General features: G+C 58.5%; 11 protein-coding genes across 11 annotated transcripts; 6 read left to right on the forward strand and 5 right to left on the reverse strand.

The window, feature by feature from the left end:
• Window positions 1-388: 388 nt before the first annotated feature.
• B0I36DRAFT_127118 (uncharacterized protein) lies at window positions 389-1219 on the forward strand. The gene has a single exon (XM_046148143.1). It carries the CDS (start codon window positions 631-633, stop codon window positions 1141-1143), a length of 513 nt encoding a protein of 170 aa, XP_046011243.1. The 5' UTR covers window positions 389-630; the 3' UTR covers window positions 1144-1219.
• A 1790-nt stretch (window positions 1220-3009) lies between these two features.
• B0I36DRAFT_127126 (major facilitator superfamily domain-containing protein) lies at window positions 3010-5269 on the forward strand. The gene is made up of 3 exons (XM_046148144.1): window positions 3010-3464; window positions 3526-4765; window positions 4851-5269. Exons 1-3 carry the CDS (start codon window positions 3269-3271, stop codon window positions 5188-5190), a joined length of 1776 nt encoding a protein of 591 aa, XP_046011244.1. The 5' UTR covers window positions 3010-3268; the 3' UTR covers window positions 5191-5269.
• Window positions 5270-5803: 534 nt separating this feature from the next.
• On the reverse strand, window positions 5804-6976 carry B0I36DRAFT_374637 (mitochondrial carrier domain-containing protein; the record flags this gene model as incomplete). The annotated part of the gene is made up of 4 exons (XM_046160296.1): window positions 5804-6272; window positions 6349-6521; window positions 6616-6756; window positions 6824-6976. 4 exons carry the CDS (start codon window positions 6974-6976, stop codon window positions 5804-5806), a joined length of 936 nt encoding a protein of 311 aa, XP_046011245.1.
• Window positions 6977-7586: 610 nt separating this feature from the next.
• Window positions 7587-9902, forward strand: B0I36DRAFT_244085 (fungal-specific transcription factor domain-containing protein; the record flags this gene model as incomplete). Its single annotated transcript, XM_046150028.1, has 6 exons — window positions 7587-7682; window positions 7810-8299; window positions 8358-8448; window positions 8522-8961; window positions 9060-9453; window positions 9521-9902. Coding segments are annotated over 6 exons (1893 nt in total), but the record flags the coding sequence as incomplete, so codon positions are not given.
• Window positions 9903-10632: 730 nt separating this feature from the next.
• On the forward strand, window positions 10633-12293 carry B0I36DRAFT_127140 (PrpF protein-domain-containing protein). The gene is made up of 2 exons (XM_046148145.1): window positions 10633-11245; window positions 11302-12293. The coding sequence occupies exons 1-2, from the start codon at window positions 10850-10852 to the stop codon at window positions 12211-12213; spliced, it is 1308 nt and encodes a 435-aa protein (XP_046011247.1). The 5' UTR covers window positions 10633-10849; the 3' UTR covers window positions 12214-12293.
• An 858-nt stretch (window positions 12294-13151) lies between these two features.
• Window positions 13152-15147, forward strand: B0I36DRAFT_324779 (general substrate transporter). Its single transcript, XM_046154158.1, has one exon. The coding sequence runs from the start codon at window positions 13387-13389 to the stop codon at window positions 14950-14952; it is 1566 nt and encodes a 521-aa protein (XP_046011248.1). The 5' UTR covers window positions 13152-13386; the 3' UTR covers window positions 14953-15147.
• Window positions 15148-15600: 453 nt separating this feature from the next.
• Window positions 15601-18938, forward strand: B0I36DRAFT_410598 (uncharacterized protein). Its single transcript, XM_046161915.1, has 2 exons — window positions 15601-17795; window positions 17867-18938. The coding sequence occupies exons 1-2, from the start codon at window positions 15610-15612 to the stop codon at window positions 18468-18470; spliced, it is 2790 nt and encodes a 929-aa protein (XP_046011249.1). The 5' UTR covers window positions 15601-15609; the 3' UTR covers window positions 18471-18938.
• On the reverse strand, window positions 18662-19682 carry B0I36DRAFT_374642 (uncharacterized protein; the record flags this gene model as incomplete). Its single annotated transcript, XM_046160297.1, has 2 exons — window positions 18662-19265; window positions 19312-19682. The coding sequence occupies 2 exons, from the start codon at window positions 19680-19682 to the stop codon at window positions 18662-18664; spliced, it is 975 nt and encodes a 324-aa protein (XP_046011250.1).
• A 419-nt stretch (window positions 19683-20101) lies between these two features.
• On the reverse strand, window positions 20102-22553 carry B0I36DRAFT_290247 (general substrate transporter). Its single transcript, XM_046151699.1, has 6 exons — window positions 22280-22553; window positions 21939-22213; window positions 21295-21844; window positions 21143-21230; window positions 20883-21081; window positions 20102-20824 (listed from the first exon to the last, which is right to left on the reverse strand). Exons 1-6 carry the CDS (start codon window positions 22361-22363, stop codon window positions 20386-20388), a joined length of 1635 nt encoding a protein of 544 aa, XP_046011251.1. The 5' UTR covers window positions 22364-22553; the 3' UTR covers window positions 20102-20385.
• A 406-nt stretch (window positions 22554-22959) lies between these two features.
• On the reverse strand, window positions 22960-24467 carry B0I36DRAFT_324787 (uncharacterized protein). Its single transcript, XM_046154159.1, has 2 exons — window positions 23037-24467; window positions 22960-22981 (listed from the first exon to the last, which is right to left on the reverse strand). The coding sequence occupies exon 1, from the start codon at window positions 24215-24217 to the stop codon at window positions 23210-23212; it is 1008 nt and encodes a 335-aa protein (XP_046011252.1). The 5' UTR covers window positions 24218-24467; the 3' UTR covers window positions 22960-22981; window positions 23037-23209.
• A 552-nt stretch (window positions 24468-25019) lies between these two features.
• Window positions 25020-27176, reverse strand: B0I36DRAFT_245240 (ferric-chelate reductase; the record flags this gene model as incomplete). Its single annotated transcript, XM_046150143.1, has 3 exons — window positions 25020-25256; window positions 25293-25754; window positions 25818-27176. 3 exons carry the CDS (start codon window positions 27174-27176, stop codon window positions 25020-25022), a joined length of 2058 nt encoding a protein of 685 aa, XP_046011253.1.
• Between the last annotated feature and the right edge of the window lie 62 nt (window positions 27177-27238).

The raw sequence follows: 27238 nt of genomic DNA on the forward strand, positions 1-27238 counted from the left end.
GATGCTGCGTGACGGGCGCATCTGAGGGCATCGCCGGTTTGGAAGCCAAGGGTCTCGCCACAGTTGCGGGGCCCACGCCTCTCGCCCACAGTACAAAAAGCAGGCTGAGGTCCCGATCGCCGTGACTCGTCTCTGTCCTCACCATCGAGCGCCTCTCACTCGACCGCGTTCAGCCACAGCTACCCGCACACAAGGCTGGCCTCAGCCTCATCCTCCTTGTCAGCCAGCACCAGCGAAACCAGCAGCAAACAGTAATTATTAGCCAGCCGTCTGCAAGACTCTTCTTGCTCGTCCATTTGCCACCCGTCAGACTTGTTCAGCCTTGTCCAGCTCTTGGCTTCGCCACCCGCCCAGATTCCCATCCTCAAAGTCTGTAACCCCTGCAGCCCTCGGGACACCGGGATTCGCCGTTGTCACGAACCTCTCCATCGGCAAAAGTCCTTGTGCCATCGGCTTCTTCCGTCTCACACTTGCACAACTCGGTGGTTGGCTGGACAATTCCATGCGGCTGCCCTCCGTCTGGTCCCTATTCGCTCCCTGGTACTTGACATTCTGCACCACTGAAACTCGGTTCCCCCTTCCCCCTCTTGTGCCTCATGCGCCTGCCGGCCCCAGCCGCTCCCGCCTTCAATGTTGCCACTCCGGCGTATCGCCACGGAGCGGTCTGGACCTGGCCCTGCAGGGTGGCAGGTCGGTCGCTGTAATCATAATCATCTTGAGTTCGCTCCGTTGCTGCCTGCCCAACACCTCGATATTACTCTGCTGCGATGCGCAGCCCTCATATTGTTTGCCGCGATCGTTGCCACATGTTTATTGAAGGTTGCTTTGGGTCTTTGCTCGTGCTTCAATCGCTTAACCATATTCGAGAACGTGTTCCAGTCGCAATGCATTGTGGGCGAAGATGGTAGTGGCCTAGCTCGCTTAGAGCCTGCTCCGAGCAGACATACGTGCCACGAGTCGGCGACACTGTGTCGTTACCAGGCACCAATCACTACCGCGAAGTACTCCAAGTGCGAACCTGCTGCTGCACGCTGCATTGTTGCGGCTGTCGTGACGGAGCAGGGCACCCCACGTGCCCGCATATTCGTACTCGGTGGCCTTGATCATGCTTCCTCGATCGGGGGTTTGGTAGAAGCATCGTGATGATTGCCGTCAGTCCCAGACGATGGAGGGTTGCTCACGTCGCTGGGTGGCACCCGGCGCTGGCGTTCTGTCGAACCAGGACCGACATAGCCGGGCCTTTACATTGTGTGAAGCTATTGTTCTCTGGTGGCATGGATGATGGATGGCTGCTCCCGCTAGTAGAGCGGAACAAACCAAGTCGGACCACCGGTGGAGCCGCTAGGAGCTCTCCAGAACCGTCCGGGGCCGCTCATTGGTGCGGCGGACCGTCCCCCGACCGAAACAAGGCAGCGGCCAATCGGACCCGGCCGTTCTCGCGCGGGAGAGCAGCGGATTTTCTGCCTCTCCAAGCGTATTATTTGCTCCGGGCCGGACACCATATTTACAGCACACGAACCTGCTCTAGCTCTGTGTCACGATCATCACGCGGAGATGGGGGCTCAAAGAGGGCACCTTTCACCGCACAGGGACCTCCTGCCTATAGGCGGCCCCTTCCTCATTTCATTCATCGCTTACAGGCCCGTGGATAAAACCACACCTTGCCTTGACAGCGCATTTTACGACTTCTCCCCTCTAGGGGCAGCTGACTCGAGCCAGCCTCGTCAGCATTCCTCAGCTGCTGCCGCTTATCCGCGCACGAGGACATACCCCCTGAGGGATCTTTGCGTGCTTGCACGTTTCGCAGCTGAGCACATGGCGCTCACGCTTTCCCACAAGCAGCGAGCCCGCTCTCTTCGAAGAGGGGTCTCCAAAGGCAATACGGGATTTGTGGGAGGAGACTCGGTGCGACAGGTCTAGCTTCATGGGGAACTTGGAAAACCGAGAGCATGCACGTGGACTTTCTAGCTCCCCTCGACGACGTGACGCCAAGGGGGGGAAAGAAAACATTGATGCCAATTGTGGTGACAAACCTCAGTGCGACAAGGTGGCTTGCCACGGCGCCGTAGGGGACAAGGCCACTGGGAGATTGGAGGCTTATGTGTTCAAGCATGCCATGCTCGCTTCCGGGCCCGGGTCTCAGACTAGGGCTCGGTGAGCATGACTTTTATGATCTATCCATCAACTATATGTCGTATGTGACGAAAGGACATGAACGATATGGGAAAGGGACAAGAGGGACAAGAAAAGACTGACGCCCGAGTTGGTCGAATCATAGAGTGAGATATTTGTTCTTTCGTCGAGTCCTGTGGAGTCTGAACTCTTCTCATCAGTCGAGTTTCAGCAAGTTCTTGATTTTGTGAAAAAAAAATAGCAAGACAGGCCGGGTTGTTCCGGATAAACTCTCTCTCACGTGCCCGCACAGATATGAAGGTTGGAGGGCCCCGTACCCTCGCCATGCGGTGGGCTGCTGGAACAGCCAATCGCCAGCTCGTTACGGGCTGCGAGGACATTGGAGATGGCAAGCCAGTAGAAGAGACGACAGCGGCCTGAACAGCCCGCCTTGGCCGCCAAAGTTTGGAGTTGTGGACGGGTGGTGCGCGCTGGGTGAATGTCTTGACCCTTTTGCCTTGCTGGTGTCTAGTCAATGGTTGGGAAGACAAACTGGTGGCCACACAGCAAATGAATGCTGTGCTCGTTTCTGATTGAGATTCCGGATGCCTTGCATTGCCGTGCTTCTCGTCGCGGTCTGTCGTGCCCTTGGGGGGGAGTGTCGTGTTTGTGACGTCAAGCGGATTGCTGGGATCCACCTGTTGCCAGGCGGTGTCAACCTCGTCGGCGATCACGATACGACATGATACGTGACAGAGCGGGCTGCTAGACACTCAAAAACACAGAAATATCACGAATCCCGGGGAGCTCAGGCACCTCTTTTGCTGCCAGAAACCCTTGTCGTGATGTCTCTTGCCATGGGCACTTGTTAGGCTGTCGACGGCTCGGTAGTTGGAAGTTTCTACCTTGTTCTGCAGCCGGGGATACCCTTGTCCCCAGCCCCATCACTCCCAAACAGTCACAATTTGCTGGCCAGCCTCCTCGGGCTATGCCGAGTTTTCCTCTTCTTGAATAGCGAATGCTTCCATTCACAATCATGGTAATGGTGCTTTTCAGGCCGATGACTTGGCTTCATCGTACCTATCCAGCATAGCGGCAACTCTTGTGACGGATCTCAGATCACCGTCGGAATTCTCCATTCGGCCCACCCGCCGCCATGTCGTTGGCTCAGCACGTCACCGCGACCGAGGGTGTCGACCGTGAGGATGGCGACGCCGACTCCCACAGCAAGCCTCTGTGGCGTACTCTCAGCTATGATCCCGTCCCGGCGCCTGACGCACCTTTGGCTCTCCAGTCAGCCGAACCGGCCCAGCACACGGCTGCCTACAAGGTCTCAGCTGTCACAAGAGCAGGTGAGTTGTGTTGGTCACCTCCTCCAGCCATGGGGACGTGCTGACCATGATGTACCATTAGCCCAAGTTGCCATTGCAACTGTCGCCTGTGTCCTGGCCGCGGGCATCGTGTTTGGTTTTGCGTCCTTCAAGCCCATCATGATAGCAGAAGGGGTGTATAGCGACCTATGTGACGTGTCTGAGCAGTCGGGCGAGCATGTGCCGCCGGAGGATCACGTCCCCTGTGCGAGGCAGGACCTCCGCCTCAACCTCTTCTTCACCTCGGCCTCCATTACTGCCAACGTGTCGTCTCTGCTCGCTGGATCAATTCTGGACCGGTACGGGCGGCGTGTGTGTTACTACATGTCCGCCGTGCTGCTTGCTGCCGGCTCGACCTTGCTCGCAACCGCTTTCAGGATCCCCGAGTTCGATGGCTACATCGCTGGCAACATCTTCCTCGCGCTCGGCGGCACGTTTGTGTTCGTCCCGAGCTTCCAGCTCGCCGATGCGTTCCCGCGATTCTCCGGGCTCATCGTGGCCGTCATCACTGGCGCCTTTGACGCCTCTGCTGCCGTCTTCCTCTTCTACCGACTCGCGTGGGAGGCTTCCGACGGGGCCTTCACCCCGGCAAGATTCTTTTCCTACTACCTCGTCGTGCCGCTGTTCATCCTCATCAGCGAGTGGCTCTTCATGCCCCGCCACGCATACCACACCACGTCCGAGCTCGAGTTCAAGATAGAAAAGAACCAAGACGCGACCCGCGACCTCCACGAGTCCGACCAGGACCTGTCGGACAACGAGCTCACCCGCGTCCGCAGCGCCCGCCGCGAGCGCAGGCAGTCGCGGCTCGACCAGCTCGAGGACCTCGTGGGCGACGCGCAGGAGCGCGAGGACCGCGCCGTCAAGGAGGAGGACCGGCAGGTCGCCAGCGGCGTCTGGGGCGTGCTCCACGGGCTGCCCGCGCACCGGCAGATGCTCACCCCGTGGTTCCTCTTCATCCTGCTCCTGACGGTCCTGCAGATGCTGCGGATGAACTACTTCATCGCCACCGTCAGGGCGCAGTACCTGTTCCTGCTGCGGTCGGACGAGCAGGCCGACGCCGTCAATGACTTTTTCGACATTGCCCTGCCGCTCGGCGGGATCGCCACGACGCCGTTCATCGGGCTGCTGCTCAACCATTTCAGCATGGCGTCGGTCACGGCCACTCTGACCGCGTTCATCTGCGCCATCGGCATCCTGAACTGCCTGCCCTACCTCTGGGCCGGATACGCCACGGTAGTCTTGTTTGTCATCTTCCGGCCGCTATACTACTCTGCAGTTTCGTAAGTTCACCCTGTTGATTTTCCCTTGTTCTCTCTCTACTCTGCAACGAGTAATTCAGACACTAACTCCTGTATCCAAACAAAGGGACTACGCCACCAAGGTGTTTGGCTTCGCCACCTTCGGCCGCATCTACGGCGCCATCACCTGCCTCTCGGGCCTCTTCAACTTTTCCCAGTCCGCGCTCGACGCGCTCACCCACGGCCCGCTCAACGGGGACCCGACGCCCATCAACATCGCCATGGCGGTCGCCGGGACGCTGTGCGGGATGCTGCTGACCGGCTGGGTTGTATTTAAGGGCAGGGAGTTTGAGCGCGAGGTGCAGCAGCAGCAGGGATCGGCACCGACGCATGTCGGCGAGCGGCTGGGGCTGATACGTGAGGACACGGCGGAGTATGGCACTATCGGCATGGCGGGGCGTGGGTGAATGACGTTTGGATGGTAGGGAAAGGCCACTATATATGACTGGAAGCTTGGGGCTGGGGTCGTTATTTGCATGGAATGGTTGAGCACGGTTGCGCTTGGAATTTCGATGGAGCATGGCAAGGCGTTTTGGTGGCATTGTCGACATACTTCTCGGTCTATTAGATATGATGCTGATGAATTGGCCTGAGCCTTGTAGTTTTCCTGATGAATGGAATCTTCGAATGTCGTTTACACATGTCAGAGCTTGTGTATCCCCGGTTCCATCCTCGCACATGCTGCCGGTTTAACGTGTGCCAAATTAGTCGTCGGTATGCTCGAAAGTCGCAGCCCATTATGCTAAGCACACACGAATCAATCACGCACACTGAAATAAGCATATAGCCAGAAGACACTTATAAGCTTCCCTTTGTAGCAATAACCAAGACCATTACAGAACCCAGGCAGTTTCTCCCTGTCACAAATCATAAAAAGATGCGGATGAATGAAATGTCAACCCAAAATTCAGATGTCGCTAGTCTACCCAGGTATATATGAAACCCCGAAGCAAGAGAAAAAAGAACCCCGTTTTGTATGCAAGAACAGAAAAAGACACATCTCGTTGCCAAGATCTCCTTTCACATGCCAGTCCCGGTAAGGATGCCGGCAATCTTCTCATACACGGTGAAGATGATGCCGCCGCTGAACACGAGCCGGCCTAGCCTCATCGTGCTACCGGCCCAGAAGCCCCTTATGCCGTCGTTCTGCAGCACCGTGCGGAACGCGGCCGTCGTGGACGCGCCCGCCGCGCTCTGCGTCCGCGTCTTGATCGTGTCGAACGGCTGCGTGACGTACACGGTGATGACGCCGGCCACGGCGCCCGTGGCGAAGGTTACGGCGCTGTTCTGCGGCAGCTGCCACGACTCGGCGAGGTTCTTGAGGATGTTGTACGAGCCCATGCGGGTCGCCGAGGTGGTGGACTGCTTGAGCGTGGACGAGATCAAGCCGCGGTACAGGCCTGGCAGGCCCGACTCGCGCACGATGGTGCGCATGGCGTCGAAGCCGCCCCGGAAGCGCTTGCCGTTGGGCGAGCGGGCGTCGTCGATGCTGGGATGGTTTGTCAGTGGGTTGGTCTTTGTTTTGTACTACAGGCAGGCTGGCTTGTGCTGGGGGCAACACTCACAGTGCGGTCTTGACACGTTCTGTCGGCGTGACAGCCACGACACTCTCCACGGCACCCGCGACCATACCAGCCAAGATACCTCTCGCAGGGGTCAGCTTGCCCTTGTCGTCAGACAGGACGTTCTTGATGGCGTCATAGGACATGAATCTGACACTGGCTTTGAAGGTGGCGCCCTACGTTGAAATGTTAGATATGCTGATACTGCTAGACGTTGAGAAATGCCCCGTCCGTCGCAACGACGATAGAGTCCACAGTGCAGTTACTCACCACTGCCAGGGTGGAGCATCCCGTGTAGATGGCGCCCACGCCCTGCTGCTTCGCCACCGAAGAGATGATGGAGAACGGGTTGGTGACCTTCTTGCCGGTATTGATGAGCTGGCCACGAGTCTTGGCGAACTCGAACGGGTACTGTATGTATCGTCAGCTCGCGTGTTCACTCCACATTTCGTGATCTGTCTCGCCAAGAAACACATACTGTGACAAAGGCCTCCACGGCTCCCGCTGTGCCGCCTGCTAGTAATGAGACTGCTGTCGACACGTGCGGTTTGGTGCTCTGCTTCTTGGCGACTTTGGCCTCGGCCTGGGCCGCGGGCACGGACAGTCTGCCGGGCTCAACAGTAGCGTTCATCTTTGCAATGTGTTGGTTGATGATGGATTGCTGGTGGTGAAGCTATGCAGGCATACAATATGGTGGACAATACGCGATGCTTGATACTGGAAAATGAGGCTCCATTTGCATGAACGCCTCAAAAATTGGCATAGGGGCTCCGCGTGGTTTTGAAGATGGCAGGTTGATGCCGCGTAGAGTGCGATGTGAGATGACTAAGCCCGTAAACTCCCGGTGAAGATCGAGACCTGAGAAGGCGTCGGATTGAGCCGCGGGAGCAGGCGTACTCTGATTGGCTGCAGTGACCTGAAGGGTGGGGCTCGCCATCTGGCTAGCATTCTTTCCCGCGGAAGGCGCGCCATGTGCTAAGTTGCGTATGTGGAGAGACGCTAGCCGCACCCACACGCACTGCTCCTGCCTGCTTCCGGCCCTCGCAGGACTGAACGCGTGCGCCGTCCGCACACTCCGGCCTTGCACTCATCAACCTTGCAACTTCTTTATGCGCCTGCTTTCTTCACATTGCCTCCCGCGGCTTCCCGCCGGCGCCCTCCCGTCCTGCTCCTCCCCGGCCATCTGCCGTCAGAGCTCCAGATATCCAGAGCTTCGGCTCCGTGCGTAACTGCATTACGACATGGCGACGCCGCCCGGCGGCTCCGCGGCGCCCGCCCGGCCCAGCAAGGCCAAACGGAGAGCCGTGAGAGCGTGCCGGTTCTGCAGAACCCGCAAGGTGCGTTCCACCCTTTGCCTCCCCGCGTTATCTCCCTGGAGGGTGCCGATGACGGCGTCACGACTTGCGGGGAAGCCTCCAGACGGAAACAGTCTCGGTCTGACACGTCACGTCTCCCATACCCCAGATCAAATGTAATGCGGAGGAGCCGGTCTGCGCCAATTGCAAGGTATATGGAAAGGATTGCGTCTATGAGCCCATCCACGCCGGCGGCGAGACCGAGCCCCGGGCCCGGCGAGCCTCCAAGCACCACCGTGATGTCGTCGAGAGCGCCGAGCCGGCCTCTCCCCACGCGGAGAACACCAAACATGACGATGATCCTGCCACTCCGACGCCGCCAGTCGCGACCACAGCAACCACCGACTCGCCTCCCCCCTCATCCAACGTAGCCGGCTCTGCAGGCCCGGAACATCAGTCCCCACAACCGGCGGCCATGCCAGGCAACCCCCGGGTCTCCCGCATGGTCGACTCTGTCAACGGCTTACCCAGTTATCATGGCCGCACGAGTGCACTTTTCGAGGAGACGGGAGGTGATCGTGCTGCGGCTGGGGCGCCCAGAGCTGTGATGCCTGATGACTGGATCGAGAAGGGGCTTGTGGCAGACGCCACAAAGCAGCGTAAGTGTAGTGAAATTGGAGCTTGAGACGGCTTGTGCTCCTGCTGACGTTGCTGAAGGACAACTCGAGGAGGTCAACTACAGGCTGGGACGTCTCGACTTTGATGGGTTGGACCCTGAGCTTGGAATGCACTTGCTGTCTTTGCATTGGTAAGTTCCTATCGCTCTGCCTCCGGACCTCTGTTCGTCGGGAAGGCAACAAGTTGCTGACAGGCTTGTGTAGGAACCGTCAACACCACTCCTTCTTGGTCACCTATCGTCCTGCCTTCATGCGCGACATGGCATGTGCTGGGCCATACTTTTCGAAACTGCTACTCAACGCCATCTACTTTGGAGCGTCAAAGTTCAGTCCCCGAACTGAGGTCCGTCGGGATCCCAAAGATGTTCGCACTGCAGGCTGGAAGTTTCGCGAACGTGTCCGCGAGCTCCTCGGCCAGTGTCTCGACCGCAGTGAGATCACCACAATCCAGGCACTGCTCATCATGACCAATTCATTGTTCGCGCTCGGCGATGAGCGGAGTGCGGCGTGGCTGTATGCGGGAATCGCTTTTCGGATGATTATCGATCTAGGCATGCACGTGGACGCTTCAGAACTGACAAGCAGCCGACGAGGCAGCGATGAAGATCTTGAGATTCGTCGGCGAGTATTTTGGGGGGCCTTTGGTAAGCTCACCCCGTCCGTTCACATGACTCCTTGAAGCGCCGATCATGAAGAAGATTTGGACGTTGGCAAGCTAGCCTTACTAATGCATGGGCAATAGTTGTCGACAAGATCCAGAGCCTGTATCAAGGACGACCTGTCACTTTGAAGGAATCAGACACCTTGGTTCCCATCAAATTTCTGGACTCATACGAGGAACTCGAGTACTGGAAGCCTTTTGCTTACACGGCTCAGTCAGACGCGTACCCAGGCTCTCCTGCGTACAGCGTGTCGACATTCACTGCGTTGTGTCGGCTGTCAATCATCATGAGCGATATTTTGAGCTCGATATACGCAGAGCGCAGCTTCGATCAGCCGGCGCAGGATCTGCGAAACTTGCAGGAGAAGATGCATGATAAGCTGAGCAAGTGGCGAGAGTCCCTACCAGACCATCTGAGCCTTACCAACAGCATCGATACCGAAAAGGCGCCTCCACCTCATGTGTTCAGTCTTCAGTAAGGTCCCTACAATTTTCATGCCAAGGGTCTTTGAGTCTGTGAATAAGGCTAACAGTCTATACAGTGCCATGTACCACGTCCTACTCATCCTCCTTCATCGACCTTTCGTAGCCGACGGACATCTTTTCAGCACGATGCGTACTGCCTCGGTGAACGCGTTCATGTCGTGTGCGACAGCGGCTTCCGAGATTGTCCGCCTCGTGCGCATCTACCACCAAGCGTTCTCTGTCAGGCGCGCCCCTTACCTCATTTCCTACGCAACCTACGTGGCTGCCACGGTGCATGTGCGCATTGCGGCCACCCGCGACGCCAACTCTGGTTCATATGCCAGCCTGGAGACATGCCTGGCGGTCTTTATGGAAAATTCCGAGACCAATTCCGCGGTCCAGCGCGCGAGTGCGATTGTCAAAAACTTGATGACCCGGTTCGGCGTGACGCTCCCGGAAGGACATCGCCCCGAGATTGGTGACGCCAGCATCAAAGAACCTGCAGAGGGAATGACGGCGCCGCGAGCGAGTCGCAGACCTGCAGCGGTCACATCACAATCGCCAATCACCCCGCAGACCGATGCGAGCCCAGGCGCCGCGCCGGGCAGCAATTTGGACATTGACCAAATCATCCAGAGCTTCAACACCAGGACAACGGACAACTACCAATTTGCACAGCCTATGCAATGGCGCAACCAGATGCCGGGGGACACACCATCTTCTGATCACCAAGGAGGCGGCGACATGAGCATGAACAACATGTCATCTGGGCCCTACGGCACGCCCAGTGGACACCAGCAGTTTGTCGCACACAACATGGACAACCAGCAAGCATATTATGGCAACTACGGCGGCTGGCCGGCGACGCCGAATAACGCCGTTTTTGGACAGGACGATCCTTTGTTCGGCTTCAACGGAGCTGCCCTCGACCAGTTCTCACATCCGGGTGTGTTCTACATGGGCGAGATGTAGCGGCTCAGAGGCTCATTTAGCAACTGAGCTCGGTGGGTGGGGAGTGGATCCCGGTCCGACTCACAATCCCGCGGGGCATGCTTCCCTCCCGGGGCTCCACAAATTTGCGCATCCGTCGGCGTACCCTAGCTCCCACGGGAAGCCCACTTACGGGGGCCGCGAAAACACCACGGGACTTGTTCTCAGTTCCCCAAGTTCGCAAGCCTTTCGCCGCACGTCATACGTCCGAGCCGAGAATTCCCAGGGCGGTCGCCAGGCCATTTATGCACCATGCCCCCTCCTGTCGCGTGAGGATTCTTTTTGGTAGGTGGGAAAGCATAGGCAGTGTAACCTGAACGACATCCACATCCAAGTCGGCCCGTTACCACTTACACACATAACGACAACCCGTACCAAAACCCAACAACCCAACGACACAAATTCCAGATTTCAATATGGCTGTAGGAGTATCCCACAACGCGAGGAGGGTCCGGAAGGCCTTCCCGGCAGTTCTCATGCGAGCCGGTACCTCCAGAGGCCTCTTCATTCAGCGGCAATACCTCCCCGAGTTCACAGCAGACTGGGCGCCTCAACTGCTCGCCGCGATGGGTTCTGCCGACTGTGACAAGCGGCAGATTGACGGCGTTGGTGGCGCCACCTCGACAACATCCAAGGTTGCAGTGGTAGGGGTTAGCCAGCTGCCCGGCATCGATGTCGAGTACACCTTTGTCCAGGTTGCTGTAGGCTCCGCAGCGATCGATCTGAGTGGCAGCTGTGGAAACATGGCTTCTGGCGTCGGTCCGTTTGCTGTCCAGGAGGGCATGGTCAAGGCGGAGCCGGGCGCAACGACGGTTAGCTTTGGCAACTCCCACCTTCACAAAATAGCTTCTTGCTAATGACATTCTAGGTGGACGTTCGTATTCTTAACACAAACACCGAGCGCGTCATCGTCGAGACGGTCCAGCTCAACGAGTTTGGCGACGTGGAGGAAGACGGCGACTTCAAGATTGCAGGCGCGCAGGGTTCCGGAAGCGAGATCAAGGTCAGCTTCGTCGAGCCGGCGGGCAGCATGACGGACAAGCTCTTCCCCACAGGCCAGCGCCGTGAGATCATTACCGCCGACGACCCCGATAGCACTGACGGCGCAACATTCTCGGTCGAGGCGACGCTTATCGACGTGGCCAACCCATTTATCCTGGTCGACATCCGGACCATGCCTGATGGCGTGCGGGAGCTCAACGCCGGCTCCGAGAAATTCATGAGATATGCCGAGGCCATCCGCAAAGTTGGCGCTGTACGCATGGGCCTCGCCAAGTCCGTCGAGGCTGCGGCCCTGGTGCGGGGCACGCCCAAGGTCGCCATGGCTCTTGCTCCTGTGGTGGATGAGCAGAACGGTCAGGCCTCTGACGCCAACATCCAGGCGTTCAGCATGGGCAAGCCGCATCCGACGCTCCAGATTACTGGTGCCGTGTGTATTGCGGCGTCAGTCAGCATTCCCGGTACGGTGACTGCCCGTCTCCGTTCTGGGACCAAGTCCTCGGCGGCCCAGCTCCCCGAGACACCACTGAGCATGAGCAGTGCTTCGTCAGACGGCGAGGCGGAGGATGCCGGCCCCAGAAGTGATGCGGCCCCACGCAAGGTGACCGTTGCGCGGCAGGTTATTGTGCAGCACCCGACGGGCACGATTGAGATTGAGGCACAATTGACGTTTGGTGGCGGCAAGGGCGTGGACGAGGAGGTCGTTGTGGACAAGTGCACTGTCTCGCGGACGGCGCGGAGGATTTTTGAGGGCAAGGTGCTGTATTATGCCGAGGCGTAAAAGTTGCGAGGGGCATATTTGGGATTTATTACGGCATTTGGCATATTCATGAGCGTTATGATATCAATTGATTTTGTCGGTTTTCAACCAATGTCTCTGCCAGTACTAGTTCTCATGATTTGTGAAATGTGGACAGCCTATAATCAGTTGCAACCCAGCAAAGCTATTCAGTGAGCTATGATGCCGTTTGGGAATGGGTTGTCCCCAGATCGAGGTCGAGCTAACCCAGAAAGGGAGTCATAAGGCGACGTCCTGCACTGGCTGATTAAGTCAAGTCCTCTACGATGTGCGCCTGGCCCATGTGTCTCTGCTTGCTAGGCTAGCGGCTCTACTGCGAGACTGGCAGGGCAAGGACACGGGAGGCACGGCGACGAGTGTCATCACGCGCACTCGGCCCCTCGCGCTCAGAGGAGGAGGAGCTTTGCAGTGGGCCGTGGGCTGCGTCTAGTCGGGCCGTGCTTGAACTGCATGGAGTCCTGACGGGGCCCCCCCTCTGGAGACGCCGGGCAACCTCATTCGAAGGGGAGAAAAAAAGGGAAGATCCCGCGGAAGTGTAGTGACGACCGTTGAGCGAGCACACTCAGTGGTCAGCTGCGAGATCCCGCGGGACGGGAGCAGGCCAGAGTGGGCTGGACCCGGGGGTCTGGGCCGCATGTGGCCAATGAACGGGCGGCAGGGGGGTCCAGCCTGTGGCACCGGCATCATCAGCGCAACCCACACACGGGCACGCGAGTCGTGTGGGGCCATGGGCTGGCCTCCCTGGGCCGATTGATTGCCCTGTGGGGTCCCCGCAGAGCGCACGCCGGCGCCTGCTTGGGGTCGCCGTGGGGGATTTGGGGAAAGGGACCGCCGCCTAGAATGGCACACGCGGGAAAAAAAGACATAAAGACCAGGGCGGCGGCGCCGTCAGTCTTGGATTCAGCTTGGCCAGCACTTGGCAGCCTCTCAGACTCTCTCAACTGGGCAGGACAAGCTTTTACCAAGACACCTCCAAGAGCACCCAAGAGCACCCAAGAACGCCCAACATCCGTCGGTTGCTGCCTCTGTTGCACATCTCAGCTGCCTCTTCGCCCTTGGCACTGCAGCCTCGTTCTTGGCCGATCCTTGGCCCACTCTCTCCCCAAATCAGACAGATACAGACACACCTCAAAGTCGCAGTCCCAAGCCGCCGCAATGAAGGCCGCCAAGCTCAACATCGACATGGGCATCCCCGCCCCCAAGGAGGTCTACAACTGGCGGGTGTACATGCTGGCGCTCGTGGCGAGCATGGGCGCCGTCATGTTTGGCTACGACCTGGGCTTTATCGGCACCGCCCTCGAGCTCGAGTCGTTCCAGAAGGACTTTGGCACTCTGCACGCCTCAACCTCTGAGAAGTCGGCCTTTGCCGCCAACGTCGTCTCCCTGCTCCAGGCCGGCTGCATTGTCGGCTCCCTCGCCATCAGCCCCGTCTCGGACAAATGGGGCCGCCGCTTCGCCCTTCTCATGACTGCACTCTTCTACAATGTCGGCTCCGCCATCCAGACCGGCGCCCACGGCTCCACGGCCCTCATGCTCGCCGGCCGCGCCATTGGCGGCGTCGGCGTCGGTGCGGCGTCCATGATTGTGCCCCTCTACATTGCCGAGGCGGCTCCCCCACACATCCGCGGCACGTTGGTCGGCGTCTACGAGGTCGGCGTTTCTGCGGGCACCATGATTGGCTTCTGGATCAACTACGGTCTCAGCATCAACCTGCCTGCAACCTCGACCCAGTGGATCATCTCGTTTGCCGTACAGCTGATCCCCGGTGGCCTGCTCATGGTCGGCCTCATCTTCCTCCCCGAGTCTCCTCGCTGGCTCGCCCGCGCCAAGGGCCGCGAGGCCTGCGTCAGCGTCCTCGAGAACATCCGCAACATCCCCCGCGACCACCCCTTCCTCCTCGAGGAGGTCCACGGCATCTTCTCCCAGCTCGACCACGAGCTCGAGACCGACTCGGGCCACGGCTTCATTGACACGCTCCGCGAGATGGGCAAGCCCGGCAACCGCAAGCGGCTCCTGTCCGGCTCCCTCATGTTCATATTTATGCAGATGGCCGGCTCCAACGCCATCAACTACTACTCGCCCGCCATCTTCAAGTCGCTCGGCCTGACGGGCACCAACGTCTCCTTCTTCGCCACGGGCATCTACGGCCTCATCCGCTTCGTCGCCATCCTCATCGCCATGCTCTGGGTCGTCGACCGCTTCGGCCGCACCCGCACCCTCATGTGCGGCTCCGCCGTCATGGCCTTTGCCATGTGGTTCATCGGCGCCTACGTCAAGGTCGCCACCCCGGGCGCCCAGATCAACTCGGGGGGCTACGCCGCCGTCGCCATGATCTACATCTACGCCATCGGCTGGTGCTTCTCCTGGGCGGGCATCCCCTGGATCTACGCCTCCGAGATCTTCCCCCTGCGCATCCGCTCCAGCTGCGTCGCCGTCTGCGTCGCCATCCACTGGATCATGAACTTTGTCATTGCCCGCAGCGTCCCGTACATGATCACAAACATCAGCTACGGCACGTACTTCCTCTTCGCCGCCTTCATGACCATCGCCATCCCCTGGGTCTGGTTTTTTGTTCCAGAGACTAAAGGGCTCAGCCTCGAGGACGTCGACCAGCTCTTTGGCGTCCCCACTGAGCCGCACCTGTTCACAGAGAGCAAGGCCGCCGAGGCGGGTGCCGGTGGCAGCGCCACACAGGTCGAGGATGCTGGCCAGAAGGTTTAAGGAGTTCAAGATTTAAAAATAAAGTACCACAGCATGGTTCAGGGATTGGGAATCAACTTTTGCACAGGGGCTGCCAGGATTTGGAAAGGCGTCCCAGAGGTCACCCATTTTGGCTTGGAGAAACTAGAATAGTCCAGCCGGCGTTTTTCTGCTTGATTTACGAGGAATGAAATTCAATCCATTTATTGAACAAAACACGAATCTGGCATCATTGCATCTCGATGAAAGTGAATCCCAAATTGGCACGAGTGCGCGTCACCGTGGGGGCTGGAGCAATCCAGATTCATGGTGAGGTAAAGGACTTCGTTTAGTCTCGCGACGCCGGAACGCTTTCGCCACGCATGTTCCCAGCCAAACGCTAAGCTGGGGTGGAAGAAACCTTCAGCACCTGAACAGACCAGGTTTGAGTCAGAACTGCCTTACCGGGTAAGCTGCCGTATGTGTGCTTTTCTTTGCTGTCAGGCCGTAAGATAGCGTGCCCGCTAACAGTCCTTTTTGGGATAACCAAGGGACAGCGGATTCGGGGTAAAGCCCCCCTGACTCGACCGGCATGAAGCATCAGATAATGCGGGGTGCTTGACCTCCACGTGATTGATCCCTGTGCCAATCCAAAACCTTCGGACCAATGCCTCTTGCACATCACCGTCCCGCGCAACCATGTCCACACCGGATGGGACAGGCGACACCGACAGAGCACAGAAGCCGCTCATCTGCGGGCGTTGCGGTTGCAGATTCTCACGCCCCAGCCATCTGCGGCGCCATCAGCAGACCCATCTTCCTTTGCAGCGCAAGAGCCTGTCCCCGTGCCCCCAGTGTGGGCGAACCTTTTCCCGCAAGGATGTGCTGTTAAGGCACCTGCGCGGCGCACATCAGGTCCACATCGCGACCAAGCAGTCCGCCCAGAGGTCATGCTTCCACTGCGTGGACAAGAAGCTCAGGTGCGATCGAGGGCGGCCATGCCAGTCCTGCTGCCATGCCGGGGCTGAATGCTCCTACGTGGGCTCCAGACCACTTGCCGAGGATGATGGTATTCAGCTAGGGCAAGAGCTCACCAGCTGCCCATCATTCCCAGAAATGCCACCTTCGCCATTGGAGTTGGGATCCAGGTCGCCAGCACTAGACACGCCAGACTCAACGACTGGCACGGGCACTCTATCCCAGCCCAGTTCAATCAAGCCGCGGTTCGCGGGTAACCCATGTGCATTATCCGACCAACGAGACCTGGGACTACATACGCCGTTCGCCGGAGCAACGGCCAAGAATATCGACTACCTGGGTCTAGGTAGTGCTTCCGCCATGCCTTCCTTGGGCTCGCTCGTGCAGCCAGACCTCCTCACCAGCGCCTTCAACTGGCTGGATTTTGATGTGCCGGATATGGATATCGATGATTCGGTCATCATCCCCGACCCAAGTCTTTCGCCAGTGGCGGTTTGGTCTGAATATCCCGCGTATCTCAACTCACATCGGCAAGAAAGTCCAACGCAACAGCCTCCGGCATACCTTTGCAACGCCAACCAGTCGGCCGCTCCCAGAGAATCCGTCGGCATGGCATACAGCACCAGGACAGCACGTAACGGTCCGCTGTCAAGGGCAAGAGAACCACAGCAGCCCACGCAGTCTTGGCCTTTTGACCAGGCGCAAGATCTGTTGTCGCAAAGATATCTGCTGCCACCGTTGAGAGAAGTCCTTGAGAATACCTACCGATCGGATCTCCACGGCAGGGATGCTGCGCTGCGAGGTCTAGTTCACCTCTTTTCGGAACCGTACTTACCGGATCCCAAGCAGCACCAAGACGCTGTGGCGGCTCAGGCTACTGCTCTACTGCGACGTCTGCTCGATTTATACTTCGCGAAATTTCACAACATCCAACCTATAATTCACCTATCTACATGGGAAATGACGACCTGCCCCACGGTCTTGCTGGCTGCCATGGCGTGTGTTGGTGCCCTGTTGTCCAACGACCCACCGGATCACGATCTGGCAACTTCGCTCGGCGAGATATGCCTTCCACTGATCACATGGCATGGTAGTCAACGAAAAGATCGATCAGACAGTGGAAACGCCGCAGCAGAAGCCAGCCAGAATCGATTGCGCCATTCTAAACCTACACAGCACATGTCCACGACCTCGGCAAACTATGGGGACATCTCATATCTAAACGCCATGTGTCTCCACCAGATCTACTCGCTGGGCTCTGGAAACCGCCAGCTCTACCAAAACGCGGACCGGTCGCGCGGGAACCTCATAGGCAGTCTCAGGGGCATGGGCCTCCTAAGTTCGAACCTGGCCGTTGGCAATCACAGTGGCCCGGGCACAAACACCTTGAGCCAAGCTGATCCTTCCACCTTGTACTCGGAGTGGTCGGCTTGGATCAGCCGCGAACAGGAGCGCAGAACAGCCTGGGCATCTTTCGAGTACGATTGCAGCCTCTGCACCCTCACGAGCCGTCGAGGTGCAGTAGACCTAGGCGAGCTGCCGCTCTTGCTACCCTGCTCAGAAGCGTTGTGGGATGCACCCTCGCCTCAGGTCTGGGTGGCGCTCAGATCCCGAGCCACACGGCAATCATTTGGTCCGGCACTCTTCCCGATCATAAAGGCCACGCTGGCAGGCAACAAGGTTCCAGAGTACCTCGGAACCTGGGCTAAGCGACTGTGCTGCCAAGTCATCGGGCGCTTGCTGTGGGACCTCAAGCAGCTTGAAATCATTGCCATGCCGGAGCGTTTCGGGCTGAAGCCACTGCTAAACGCACACGAGCAGTCCAAGTCGTCCTTACTGAGCGCTCTCGACAATCTGCTTGGGTCCATGGACGCTCCTCGAACGACCGCGGAACTGATCAGCTACAAGTGAGTTTTTTGATTCGTCGAGCAGAGGATGGATGTCAATTCTTCCACGCGGCGCTAACGCTATCACCCAGCATCTCCGGACTGCTTTGCCACTACTCACATCTGTACGCAGCTGAGGACATCATGGACATTGTCGTCTACATTGTGCGCAAGGTCATATCCCAGGATCCCAGGGATGGTCCAGATCTCGAGTCCGCTCGGCGACGTCTGCGATCTGCCTTTAGTAGAGACGCCCCAAAGGCACGCAAGCTGGTGTGGCACGCGGCCCAGATCGTCGCCACCGCCAACGAGTACCTGGTCTCCGCGCCGTGCGAGATCATGCGCGTGTTCATGGGGTACATCTACATTATTGCGTTTGCTGAGCATGGCCCGCCGACTGGTGAGGCAGCAGCAGCTGCTGCCGATCAGGCCCCTGGCGTTCGGCTGGATATCCCGAATCACCACGACGCAGGCACGGAGGAGGAGGAGCGTGTCACTATCGACATAGCTCGCTGGATCGAGCACGGCGGCCCTGCAGGCTTGGGCAGGGTCAGCAACCTCTGCCGCGGCAGCGGCAGTGGTTGTGTATCGCTTCTGAGCCAGGATGCGCAGGCTATGCTCTCGCAACTCAGCTGCTGGGGTCTGGCTGGCAAGTTTATCAAGATCCTGCAGACACTGGCAAGCACCGGCATCTAGGTCTGAGGGAGCTCGTCCGCCGAATAGCGGTAATTAATATACATCAATAAAAGGAACACTTCACGCGCGTCCAGGATCCAATGCTGAAAATCCATATTTCCTTCTGCTAGCTATGATACAGCAAGTATTGCCACGCAAGATTCCATTGGCTTCGAAACATTACGCACGGGTCTCGTACTAGTACAACTCCCTTAAAAGATCGCGATGCAGTTGGGCGGACTGCTAACGCCACCTGGCATATTCAACGGGGCAGACGTGACGAAGAACTCCCAGCGCTTCTCCTCCTCACATATCCTGCTCAGCTCTTCCAAGTCAAAAAGCTCACCCACAGGCATACCCCAGCCAGCGAGCAGGTATTCGTGCATGAACAAGCCGGGCACATCGGGAGCGTGCCTTCGGGGATAAGACTTTTGTGGCGGATACACCTCAAAGGAGATGGCGTCACCGGCCACGGCCGCGAAGCCTTCGTTCCAGATCCACCGAAGCATCTCCTCCGTCCCCTCGATGCCAGCGTGCTGTGGATTGGAGCTCTCAGCATAGGCCAGCTTTTCCGCCGGGGACATCTGCACATCCCATGCCCTGGTGACGCCTATTCTGACAAATAGGATGTCTCCTCGCCGGAACCTGACGCCCTCTTCCCGTGCGATGTCCAGGAGTACATGCAGCGGCACGGCGTGCTCGGAGAACGTGCTGTACGCGATGCCGTGCCGCTCGGCGTACGCGACATAGTCGAGCAGGACGCCGCGCCCGCATATGCCCTCGCGCGCCCAGTGCTGCAGGCCGATCCGGGCGTCCCTGCGGTCCTGGATCTCGCCGGCCGTGGTCCCGCCGTAGAAGAGACGACGCCGAGAAGTGCCGCAGGCCGTCCCACTGTGACGACTGCTGCGGGTTGAAGATGTAGACGTCGTCGTACGCCAGGCCCCCGAGCAGCGAGATGATGTGGTGCTGCGTCGGGGCCCGGTTGAAGTTGGCCACGTCGAGCTTGGTCAGGTCCCAGTTCAGCGCGACCCGGCGGCCTGAGCGGATGCACGAGGACGCGGCCGCAGCGACGACTTCGGGGGTGAGGATCGCGAGCCGTCCCAGACCTTCTTCTCTGGACCCCGGCTTGCCCTTCCAGACGCGCCGGGGGTCCAACAGAGAGTCGAAATCAGGTTCGAGGCGTTGAGCCTTGCCAGGGGCGGCGACGGCGGTGGCATCTGGTGTTGAACCCATGCCTTCTCAGTGTTAACATGGGCAGGAAAACATGGGTTGGTTCGATTATCGAGTCAAACGGGCCGCCAGTGCGTCGGGGAAGTTTCTAGTAAGAGTGAGATAGAGCATGCGAGGGGGAGAGGGCTCAGGCCCAAAGTCAAAGGGAAGGGACCTCCCCACTCCCATGCCAATGACGACTCTCTTTTGGATAATGCTAGTCGTGGTTTCCTGGGGACCCCGCGCTCAAGGGAGGTAGTTGCTGGGGAGGCAAGAGATGTGGCTGCTGCTCCAACGTCCTAGTGTTGCCAAGGATAGACCAACAGCGCCGCACGCGCCGGACGTACCGCCGGAGGTCCCCGCTGATCTGCGTTTGCGGAGGTAGGTAGCTGGACACATGTCGAGCAGCAGGGCCGCACCTGTTGAAAGTCTTTTGCCAAGTAGATTGCTCATGGTCAGCCCGTAATACCATTCGTACCTCGGCACGTTCACGCTCTTCTAGCTTGTGGCGGTCCACATGGGAGATGGTTAATCTCTAACGTCATAGGCGCATTATGCGAATTTAGAACGTTCGCTCACTTGCGGTGATCAGGACCTTGCGATTTGGGGGAATACAGCAATCATACATGGAGTACATCTCTGCCTGTGCCTGAAATACCGATGGTCCATAGCCCTCGCCTCACCTCGATATCTGCCAATGAAGCATACCCGCTTGAGCAATAATCTCCTAGACCCTGCTGCTGTTACCAAACCCGGACGAGTCTGCCTCTTTCTGCTCCACGCTTCCAGTCTTCGCCGCGGCAGCATCGTCGATGTGGACCACGTCCGCGCTCTTCAAGAAGTCATCCAGGTCCCTCCGCTGTGCCTCGGAGATATCGGTCACATGAACCGCAACGTCATCTCCGAAGCGAGCAGAGATTTCTTCGAGGGACAACTTCGCCGTCTCGGGGAAGAAGAAGTAGACGATGGGGATGAAGAATATGCACCATACGATGATGACGAGGTAGTACTTCCAGCCTACGTTGACGATCCCGACCGGTGCCGTCTGTAAGAGGATAATGGTAGAGGCGAACTGGCCAAAGAGCGAGAAGCCCATGCCGATTGGTCGGATCTCGGTGGGGAAGATTTCGGAGACGTAGATGTACATGGTCGTGTCGCATCCGGTGCTATACATCATGTTAGTTGTCTTGAGAAGACTAACGAGCAGGAGCAAGTCTGATTTACCCTTGAAAGGCCAGGTAGAGGAAGACAAAGAAGACGCCAGCAGCGTTGCCGGCCTTGTTGTCCGTGCCGGCATACTGGGCCACGCAACCCGCCAGCCCGCTCGTGGTGATCAGACATCCGAAAAGACCAACGAGGAACATGCCGCGCCGTGAGTTGACCTTGTCATGGAGCCAGGCACCTAACGGATTGTATATAACTCCTGAGAGAGCGTGTGTCAGTCATGGAGGTTTGCAATCATGACGTAGGGAACATCGTCGTACCTGCCGTCGTGAGCCACAAAGCGGATAGCAGCAGCGGCATCGAGCCGGTCTGGCCCAAATTGGTGTACAGGATCACCGAGTAATTGTTCTGGAGCATGTCATATTAGCTCTCTGGTCATATATGTTCGACGATGGAGAAGGAAAAGACCTACAATGACGAGCGGTCCAGCAAACTCGGCTCCCCACTGTGTCAGAAAGCCGATGATCATCCTCTTGCGGTAGCTCTTCTTCTTGATGACGGCAGTCCACGGCCCACAACCAATTGCCTTGAGCTTGGCCGCATCCAGTGCGATCTGCTGACGCACCTGATAGATCTCCTCGAGCGCTACGAGATCGCGCGGGTCGTCTGGAGACCGTCGCAGGTTCTGAATCACCTCCCAAGCTTCCTCAATCCGGCCCTTTTGCAGCAACCACCTCGGCGACCGAGGGATCCAGATGGAAGTGACGAGAAGCACGAGCGGAGCGAGGCACTGCATGCACAGCGGGAAGCGCCAGGCAAAGGCTGGGGAACTTGCGGTGGCGAAGTAACAGGCATACCCGAGCCAGCCTGACAGCATGTACCCGAAGACCAAAAAGATGGCATGATGGCCGACAAGCCAGCCACGTTTATTCGGCGGGGCTAACTCGCTCATGTACATGGGGCAGACTGTGACGAGGATGCCGATACCAAGGCCAGAGATGACCCGACCGACCTGGAACATGCTGTTCGAGCTGGTGAGACTTGGAGGGGCCAACGCGGGGATAGACCCCTAAAAGGCGAGGGAAGCGGTGGGACGAATCCCAATGCTTGACTTACGGCAGGTTGGCTGCACCGCCCTGTAGTGCGCCGCCGATGAGGGCCAGAGCTGCCCCTATCTGGATCGAAACTTTTCTGCCCAGAGCTGTGGCAGCCCACATGATGAACAAGCTGCCAACCGCTCCACCAGCGCTGTACAGCCCGTTGGCAGTGGCAATGGCTTCGGTGGTGATGGTTGCATAGCCGGGCTCACCCTGCATTGGCAGGTTGAAGAACTCATACCAGCCGGGCTGGCCAATGGTGCTGCCAATCACGGAAGAACAATAGCCATACGTCTCAACGTCAAGTCAGCATCTAAAATGCCTGGTAGTGGGGGCAGGGTGAAAGTGGCGGCGACTTACTAGCGAGCCAAAAGCGACGGTCACGGTGACGAGCTTGTTGTATGGGCTTGTGCGCTTGGAGCGCGGAGGTGTCGACGAATCCATCTTGAAGACTGTTGCCTGATGGGATAGATCGTCTAGGGACGGTGAAGCCAAAGACAACAAACGGCTCGAGCTGCTTATGATTTCTGAAGCATGGGATTTAAGTTCGTGGAGACACTCTGCGGGGAATCCGGGACCCCAGCTTTGTGGCGTGTGCGCGCTCCCGCTCCCTGGTCCTCCAGGGATGACAAGCTTCTTTTTTTTCCCCTATGGTTTCCCCCCAAGCTCTGCTTCAGTAGTGGCGGGACAAGCGACGCTGTGGGCTCTGACGAACCACAGACAGTTTCATGTGCGCCGCCGCTAACTCCGGCATGGCACTTCAGAAGTTCAGCCCGGAGCGTGCCACTCTGGTGGCGGGGCTAATCCTGTTCTGACCATCCTTTCCAAGTCCCGTTAGTAGCTTTCAGAAGGCCTTTAGTGATCGGGCTGTGTCCTATGTCGACGAGGCCTTGTCTGTATGGGTTATACGCTAATCCCAGATACATTTCCACATTTCCACGCCTAATTCTCCATAGGCGGATTTAGCTTCACTTTCATTTTCCCAGCCAGCATCGCACTTAGATAACGCCAGTTGCTTGTGGGTAAAATGGTGGGTACATAGTCATGACATTTAGCATTTGTGTACGTTGGGCCAAGCTCACTTACCATTTGGTACATATATTTATTCTCCATTTAGGCTCGTTTGTAAGAGTGAAAGCATGTTCACCTTTTTGGTCACTGGAGATTGACGAAGAAGTCATTCCATCGAGCGTCGGATGCTTCAAAACCTATTTTCTTCCTACATGCACGCTGACTTGGGCCTGCCTTTATCATATGACCAATCCAAGTAGCAAACAGGACGCCGGCCTGCTAGTTTGATCGTCCTCCAGGCTCCCGTCTGATATAGTCCACATACCAAGGGCTCGCTAGGACGTGCCCAGTATGACCCTCCTGGCGAATAACCAGGTCCGGATCAATGCACTCCTCTAGCAGGGGCCGCAAGGCCTTGTTGCAGATTCCCTCAATCTTGAACCGGTTCAGCGATCGGAAACGTCCCAGGACCCTGACGAATGCCGCATCTCCATCGAGGACGACGCAACCAGCAAAAGTTCCTGGGTGTTTGATAATGAGCTGCTCTTTCTCACTCCGCCACCTACTCCACACGTCCATTGTGCGCGCCTCCTCAATCAGCACGGGCCGGCGCCGTTTCCAATCGCGACGGTTGTTCTGGTACGTGCGCGCCGGGAGGCACTGCTGAATCTCGGCATAGTAATGGAAAACAATCCGGAGGCACCTCAGCGCGGCCGCGTTGTGTGCTAGGAAGTCGAGCGCAGCGACCCAGCGGTCCCGCGCGGCCGGCGAGACCAGGGCATCGATCTTGAGCACCAGCGAGCTGCATAGCAGCAACGCCGGCGGGCACGAGTCGATTGTCGTCCGCCGCCGCCCCGCGAGCGTCGTCCTCTCGAGGAACTCCAGCGGGAACATGGCCACCCAGTTGCCGTCTCCAGCGGTCAGCGCCGGGGAGCGCGCGTCACGGTGCCAGAGCTGGGCAAAGGGGCTGACCATGATGACATGCGAGGCGTAGAGCATGGACGTGAACTCACGGTTCACCTGCCTGCACGTGCTCGCGAGGTGGGCGGGCGGCGTCGTCTGGATCGTGTGCCGCCACCGCGGGGCTCCGTTGCGCAGTACGTCTTCACGCTTGCGCCGGAGCCGGTCGCGGCGGGTGTTGGACTCGGGTGCTGCCGGCCAGAGCACGGGGACCAAGCGCTTCTCAACGTCGTACTTGCGGTGGACTACCAGGGCGTAGACTTGGTTGCGGACCTCTGCTGGCAGGTCCAGGAACGACCGACGGGTTTGGCTGTTGTGGTCCCTCATCTTGACGTTGACAGCATAAGCTTACGCTCGGTAGCAGATGGCGGTTTGGGAAGCCATGACGAGCCTTAATCTGCTGGATTAAATGCCCTGGATATGGTGTTGGCGAGAGCAGCTTGTGATGCACCGGCATAATCGCGGAGAAGGAAATTAGTGAGTCATTTGACCCTGGGCCCTTGAGCAGCCGCGTGCCCACCCGCCACGGCCGTCTTACACATAATTTCCAATACTACAAAGTTCCACAACTGGCCGCGTTACTCGGGTGCCCGAACCGTGGAGGAAATGATTCAAGGACTCGCTGCAGAAGAACACCAAGGCCAGCATGGTCCAGCTATTGCTCCATGGACGCAGGCGATCCTTTTTGCAACGATAATCATTACTGTCACGAGTTCCTGCACCCTGGTGACTGGATAACGGACTAGGCAGCCCGGTGTGCTCATGTCAAAAATCGCCCTGTTGAGTGGCGTGGTTTGCCAACTCACTGCGCAAAGACATGTGGAGGGAAAGTGTCTTCCGTTTGTGTGGACCTTATCTCGTCCAGGGATAGATGTCACTAACCCCTACTTACAAGACTTTACACTGCCGGATCAGTAGTTAGGTCCGTGACGACTAGCGAATCCCCGGTGTTGTACGTTTTGCATGCTGTTTTCTTTTTGGTTGCAAAGGGTGTGTATGATTCTTTCTTCATTGTAAACGTGGCCGAGAGATGGGGCTCGACTATTCTTAAAATTTCCGCTTGCAGGCTTCCAGTCGTTGACCCGCTATAGCTCCTATACTGACTATCAACCAGGGTATGCACCTTTAATCACCACTCCATCCGGTCATCGCACACAAGCCGCACGTCACCGCGCTGGTCTCCCTTCCAGACGTCCCTGCCAGAGTTGCAGGCGGCAACTATTGACTGCAAATCACTGAGCATGCCGCCAGGCCCGCTAGCAAACACAGTAGTCGAGCCGCGGATCGTGTTCGCCCGGAAGTCGCCGACGATCTTCTGCAGGTCGGGATGACGACCGTCCTTCTTGTTCTTCTTCTGCTGCTGCTGCTGCTGCTGCTGGCCGCCAAGCTTGTGCACGACGACCACCGGCGAAGAGTCTGCCCCTAGGCTGCTACTCGATCCGGAACATCCTCCCGTCTCCTTGTCGGCGACATCACTCGACGACGCTTCGCCCTCACCAGGAACTGTCTCCTTTTCCTCATCTGGCTCGCCCTCACCCTCGCGCGTGACAAAGATGTGGACGGCGATCCCGTGCGTCGTCTCTCCAGCAGCCTCGCGAAGCCGCGCGAGCTCTGGCGCGACCCACATCAGATCTTTCCTCCGCCGGACCGCCCAGACGAGCTCGATCCTCCTGCTTCTTTCTCCCACGTGAGACGGGGTGTTGTTGGGGGCTGCGGCGGCGGCCAGCTCGAGCAGCACGGGCAGGACATAGGTGATGCCCGTCCCGCCCGCGATGCACAGGACGTTGATGTCGGGCGTCAGCGTGGCGGTGATGGACTCTCCATAGCTGCCGGACAGGACGACCGGGGTGGTGTTGTTGGTGGGCTTTGCCGGGCTGGGTACGGGGGAGGCAGGGGCAGAGGTAGAGGCAGAGGCGGGAGTCTGCACGGTTTCTTCGTGCTGCGCCGCCTTCTTGTCATTCTCCTGCTGAGCGGCGGCCAACTGAGCGAGTTTTCTCGTCTCACCGGCCTTTGCGCGGATGATGTATGAGTGGGTGACGGTGCCGGCTTGGTCGAGACGAGGCAGGCTGAGCGGCGTGAACGGGTGCGACTGCCAGATACTGCACGCAGGGAAGCACAAGTAGAAATGCTGCCCGACGGCCCACGGGTCCTGGGAGAATTGGAAGTCGAGGCGGACCACGTCCCCGTGCTCGGCGTCCGGGAACAGCGTCATCTCGGCCTGTGCTGGGCGGAACCCCAAGCTCAGTGAGGAGGACGCCGAGACGAACTGGTGATGGACGAGGGCGGTGCGGGCCAGCCGGACGAGGCGGTCGAGGCCCCAGAGCAGCAGGGCGGGGATGAGGAAGCACGAGAGCTTGTCCCAGTGGCCGTACAGGGAGCCGATGTAGACCATGGCGAGGACGTAGTGCGCCTTGCGGAAGAACTCGTAGCCGGTCTGGCGGACGGCCCAGGGCGTGCTCAGCGCGAAGAGCACCAGGAGCAGAAACGTGGCGATGCACCCCCACCACATGTAGACCTCCTTGAAGAGCTGGAGCGGCACGTAGGGCTGGGGCTGGTACAGCTTGAGCTCGACAACGAGCCAGCCGGCCGTGTGCAACACCCCTTGCGCGACAATGATGTAGCCCAGCCACCGGTGCAGGAAGTTGAAGCTCTGGTACGGCAGGCCCGTCAGCACGCTCAGCAGCGACTCGCGCGACGACAGCATGATGGAGAAGGGTGTCAGGGCGTAAGCCAGGACGCCGACACGGTTCGACCACGGGCCGAGCGTCGTGCGCGTCGTGACGGTGCCCGGCTCGCTGTTCTTGGCCGCCGTGAACCACTGGCGGTACCACATGCCTGCGAAGGAGAAGACAATGAGGTAGGCGGCGATGACGGCGAGGATGAGCACCTGGAGGCGTGTTGTCCTGCCAAAGACGGCCCGCGTGGCCTCAGGAAGCAACCGTCTCCGGCAGGTGGCAGTAATGGCACTCCGCACTCGCCAGGAGGTCGCTGCTGTAGGGAGGGTCACCTCGGTGGTCTTCTCGACGTCGGCGGTGGTGATGATGGAACTGTTGCGGTGCCTGGGCCAGAGTCTCCGGCCAGAGGCCCAGAGGAGAAGGACGCCAAAGACGACGGAGTACATGATGCCGCAGTACAGCATACTGTAGTCGTGGGCTGCATACACGAGGTCGAGATACTCGCACGAGTCGCCGGTGCAAGGCAGGGCTCGGTCTGCATATCCCCAGTGTGGTTCGAGCTGCATGGCTGCGCTCATGTTTTGGATATGGCGCCCTTCGAGGGACTCCATGATGGCGGCCATTGTGATGACGCCACGAAATGACAACCTCGATTGCTGTGGGAGTCATGAGA

This window comes from Microdochium trichocladiopsis (assembly GCF_020744255.1).
Source record: "Microdochium trichocladiopsis strain MPI-CAGE-CH-0230 chromosome Unknown B0I36scaffold_6, whole genome shotgun sequence".
Lineage (NCBI taxonomy): Eukaryota > Fungi > Ascomycota > Sordariomycetes > Xylariales > Microdochiaceae > Microdochium > Microdochium trichocladiopsis.

Bases quoted from the DNA above. Each gene is read 5' to 3' on its own strand.
- B0I36DRAFT_324779 (XM_046154158.1), top strand. From the start codon at position 13,387: ATGAAGGCCGCCAAGCTCAACATCGACATGGGCATCCCCGCCCCCAAG.
- B0I36DRAFT_127126 (XM_046148144.1), top strand. From the start codon at position 3,269: ATGTCGTTGGCTCAGCACGTCACCGCGACCGAGGGTGTCGACCGTGAG. The intron at 3,465-3,525 runs GTGAGTTGTGTT...ATGTACCATTAG, and splicing joins CTCAGCTGTCACAAGAGCAG to CCCAAGTTGCCATTGCAACT. The intron at 4,766-4,850 runs GTAAGTTCACCC...ATCCAAACAAAG, and splicing joins CTATACTACTCTGCAGTTTC to GGACTACGCCACCAAGGTGT.
- B0I36DRAFT_127118 (XM_046148143.1), top strand. From the start codon at position 631: ATGTTGCCACTCCGGCGTATCGCCACGGAGCGGTCTGGACCTGGCCCT.
- B0I36DRAFT_324787 (XM_046154159.1), bottom strand. From the start codon at position 24,217: ATGAGGGACCACAACAGCCAAACCCGTCGGTCGTTCCTGGACCTGCCA.
- B0I36DRAFT_290247 (XM_046151699.1), bottom strand. From the start codon at position 22,363: ATGGATTCGTCGACACCTCCGCGCTCCAAGCGCACAAGCCCATACAAC. The intron at 21,845-21,938 runs GTAAGTCAAGCA...CAGCTCGAACAG, and splicing joins GGCGGTGCAGCCAACCTGCC to CATGTTCCAGGTCGGTCGGG. The intron at 20,825-20,882 runs GTAAATCAGACT...CATGATGTATAG, and splicing joins CTCTACCTGGCCTTTCAAGG to CACCGGATGCGACACGACCA.
- B0I36DRAFT_127140 (XM_046148145.1), top strand. From the start codon at position 10,850: ATGGCTGTAGGAGTATCCCACAACGCGAGGAGGGTCCGGAAGGCCTTC. The intron at 11,246-11,301 runs GTTAGCTTTGGC...ATGACATTCTAG, and splicing joins CGGAGCCGGGCGCAACGACG to GTGGACGTTCGTATTCTTAA.
- B0I36DRAFT_410598 (XM_046161915.1), top strand. From the start codon at position 15,610: ATGTCCACACCGGATGGGACAGGCGACACCGACAGAGCACAGAAGCCG. The intron at 17,796-17,866 runs GTGAGTTTTTTG...GCTATCACCCAG, and splicing joins GCGGAACTGATCAGCTACAA to CATCTCCGGACTGCTTTGCC.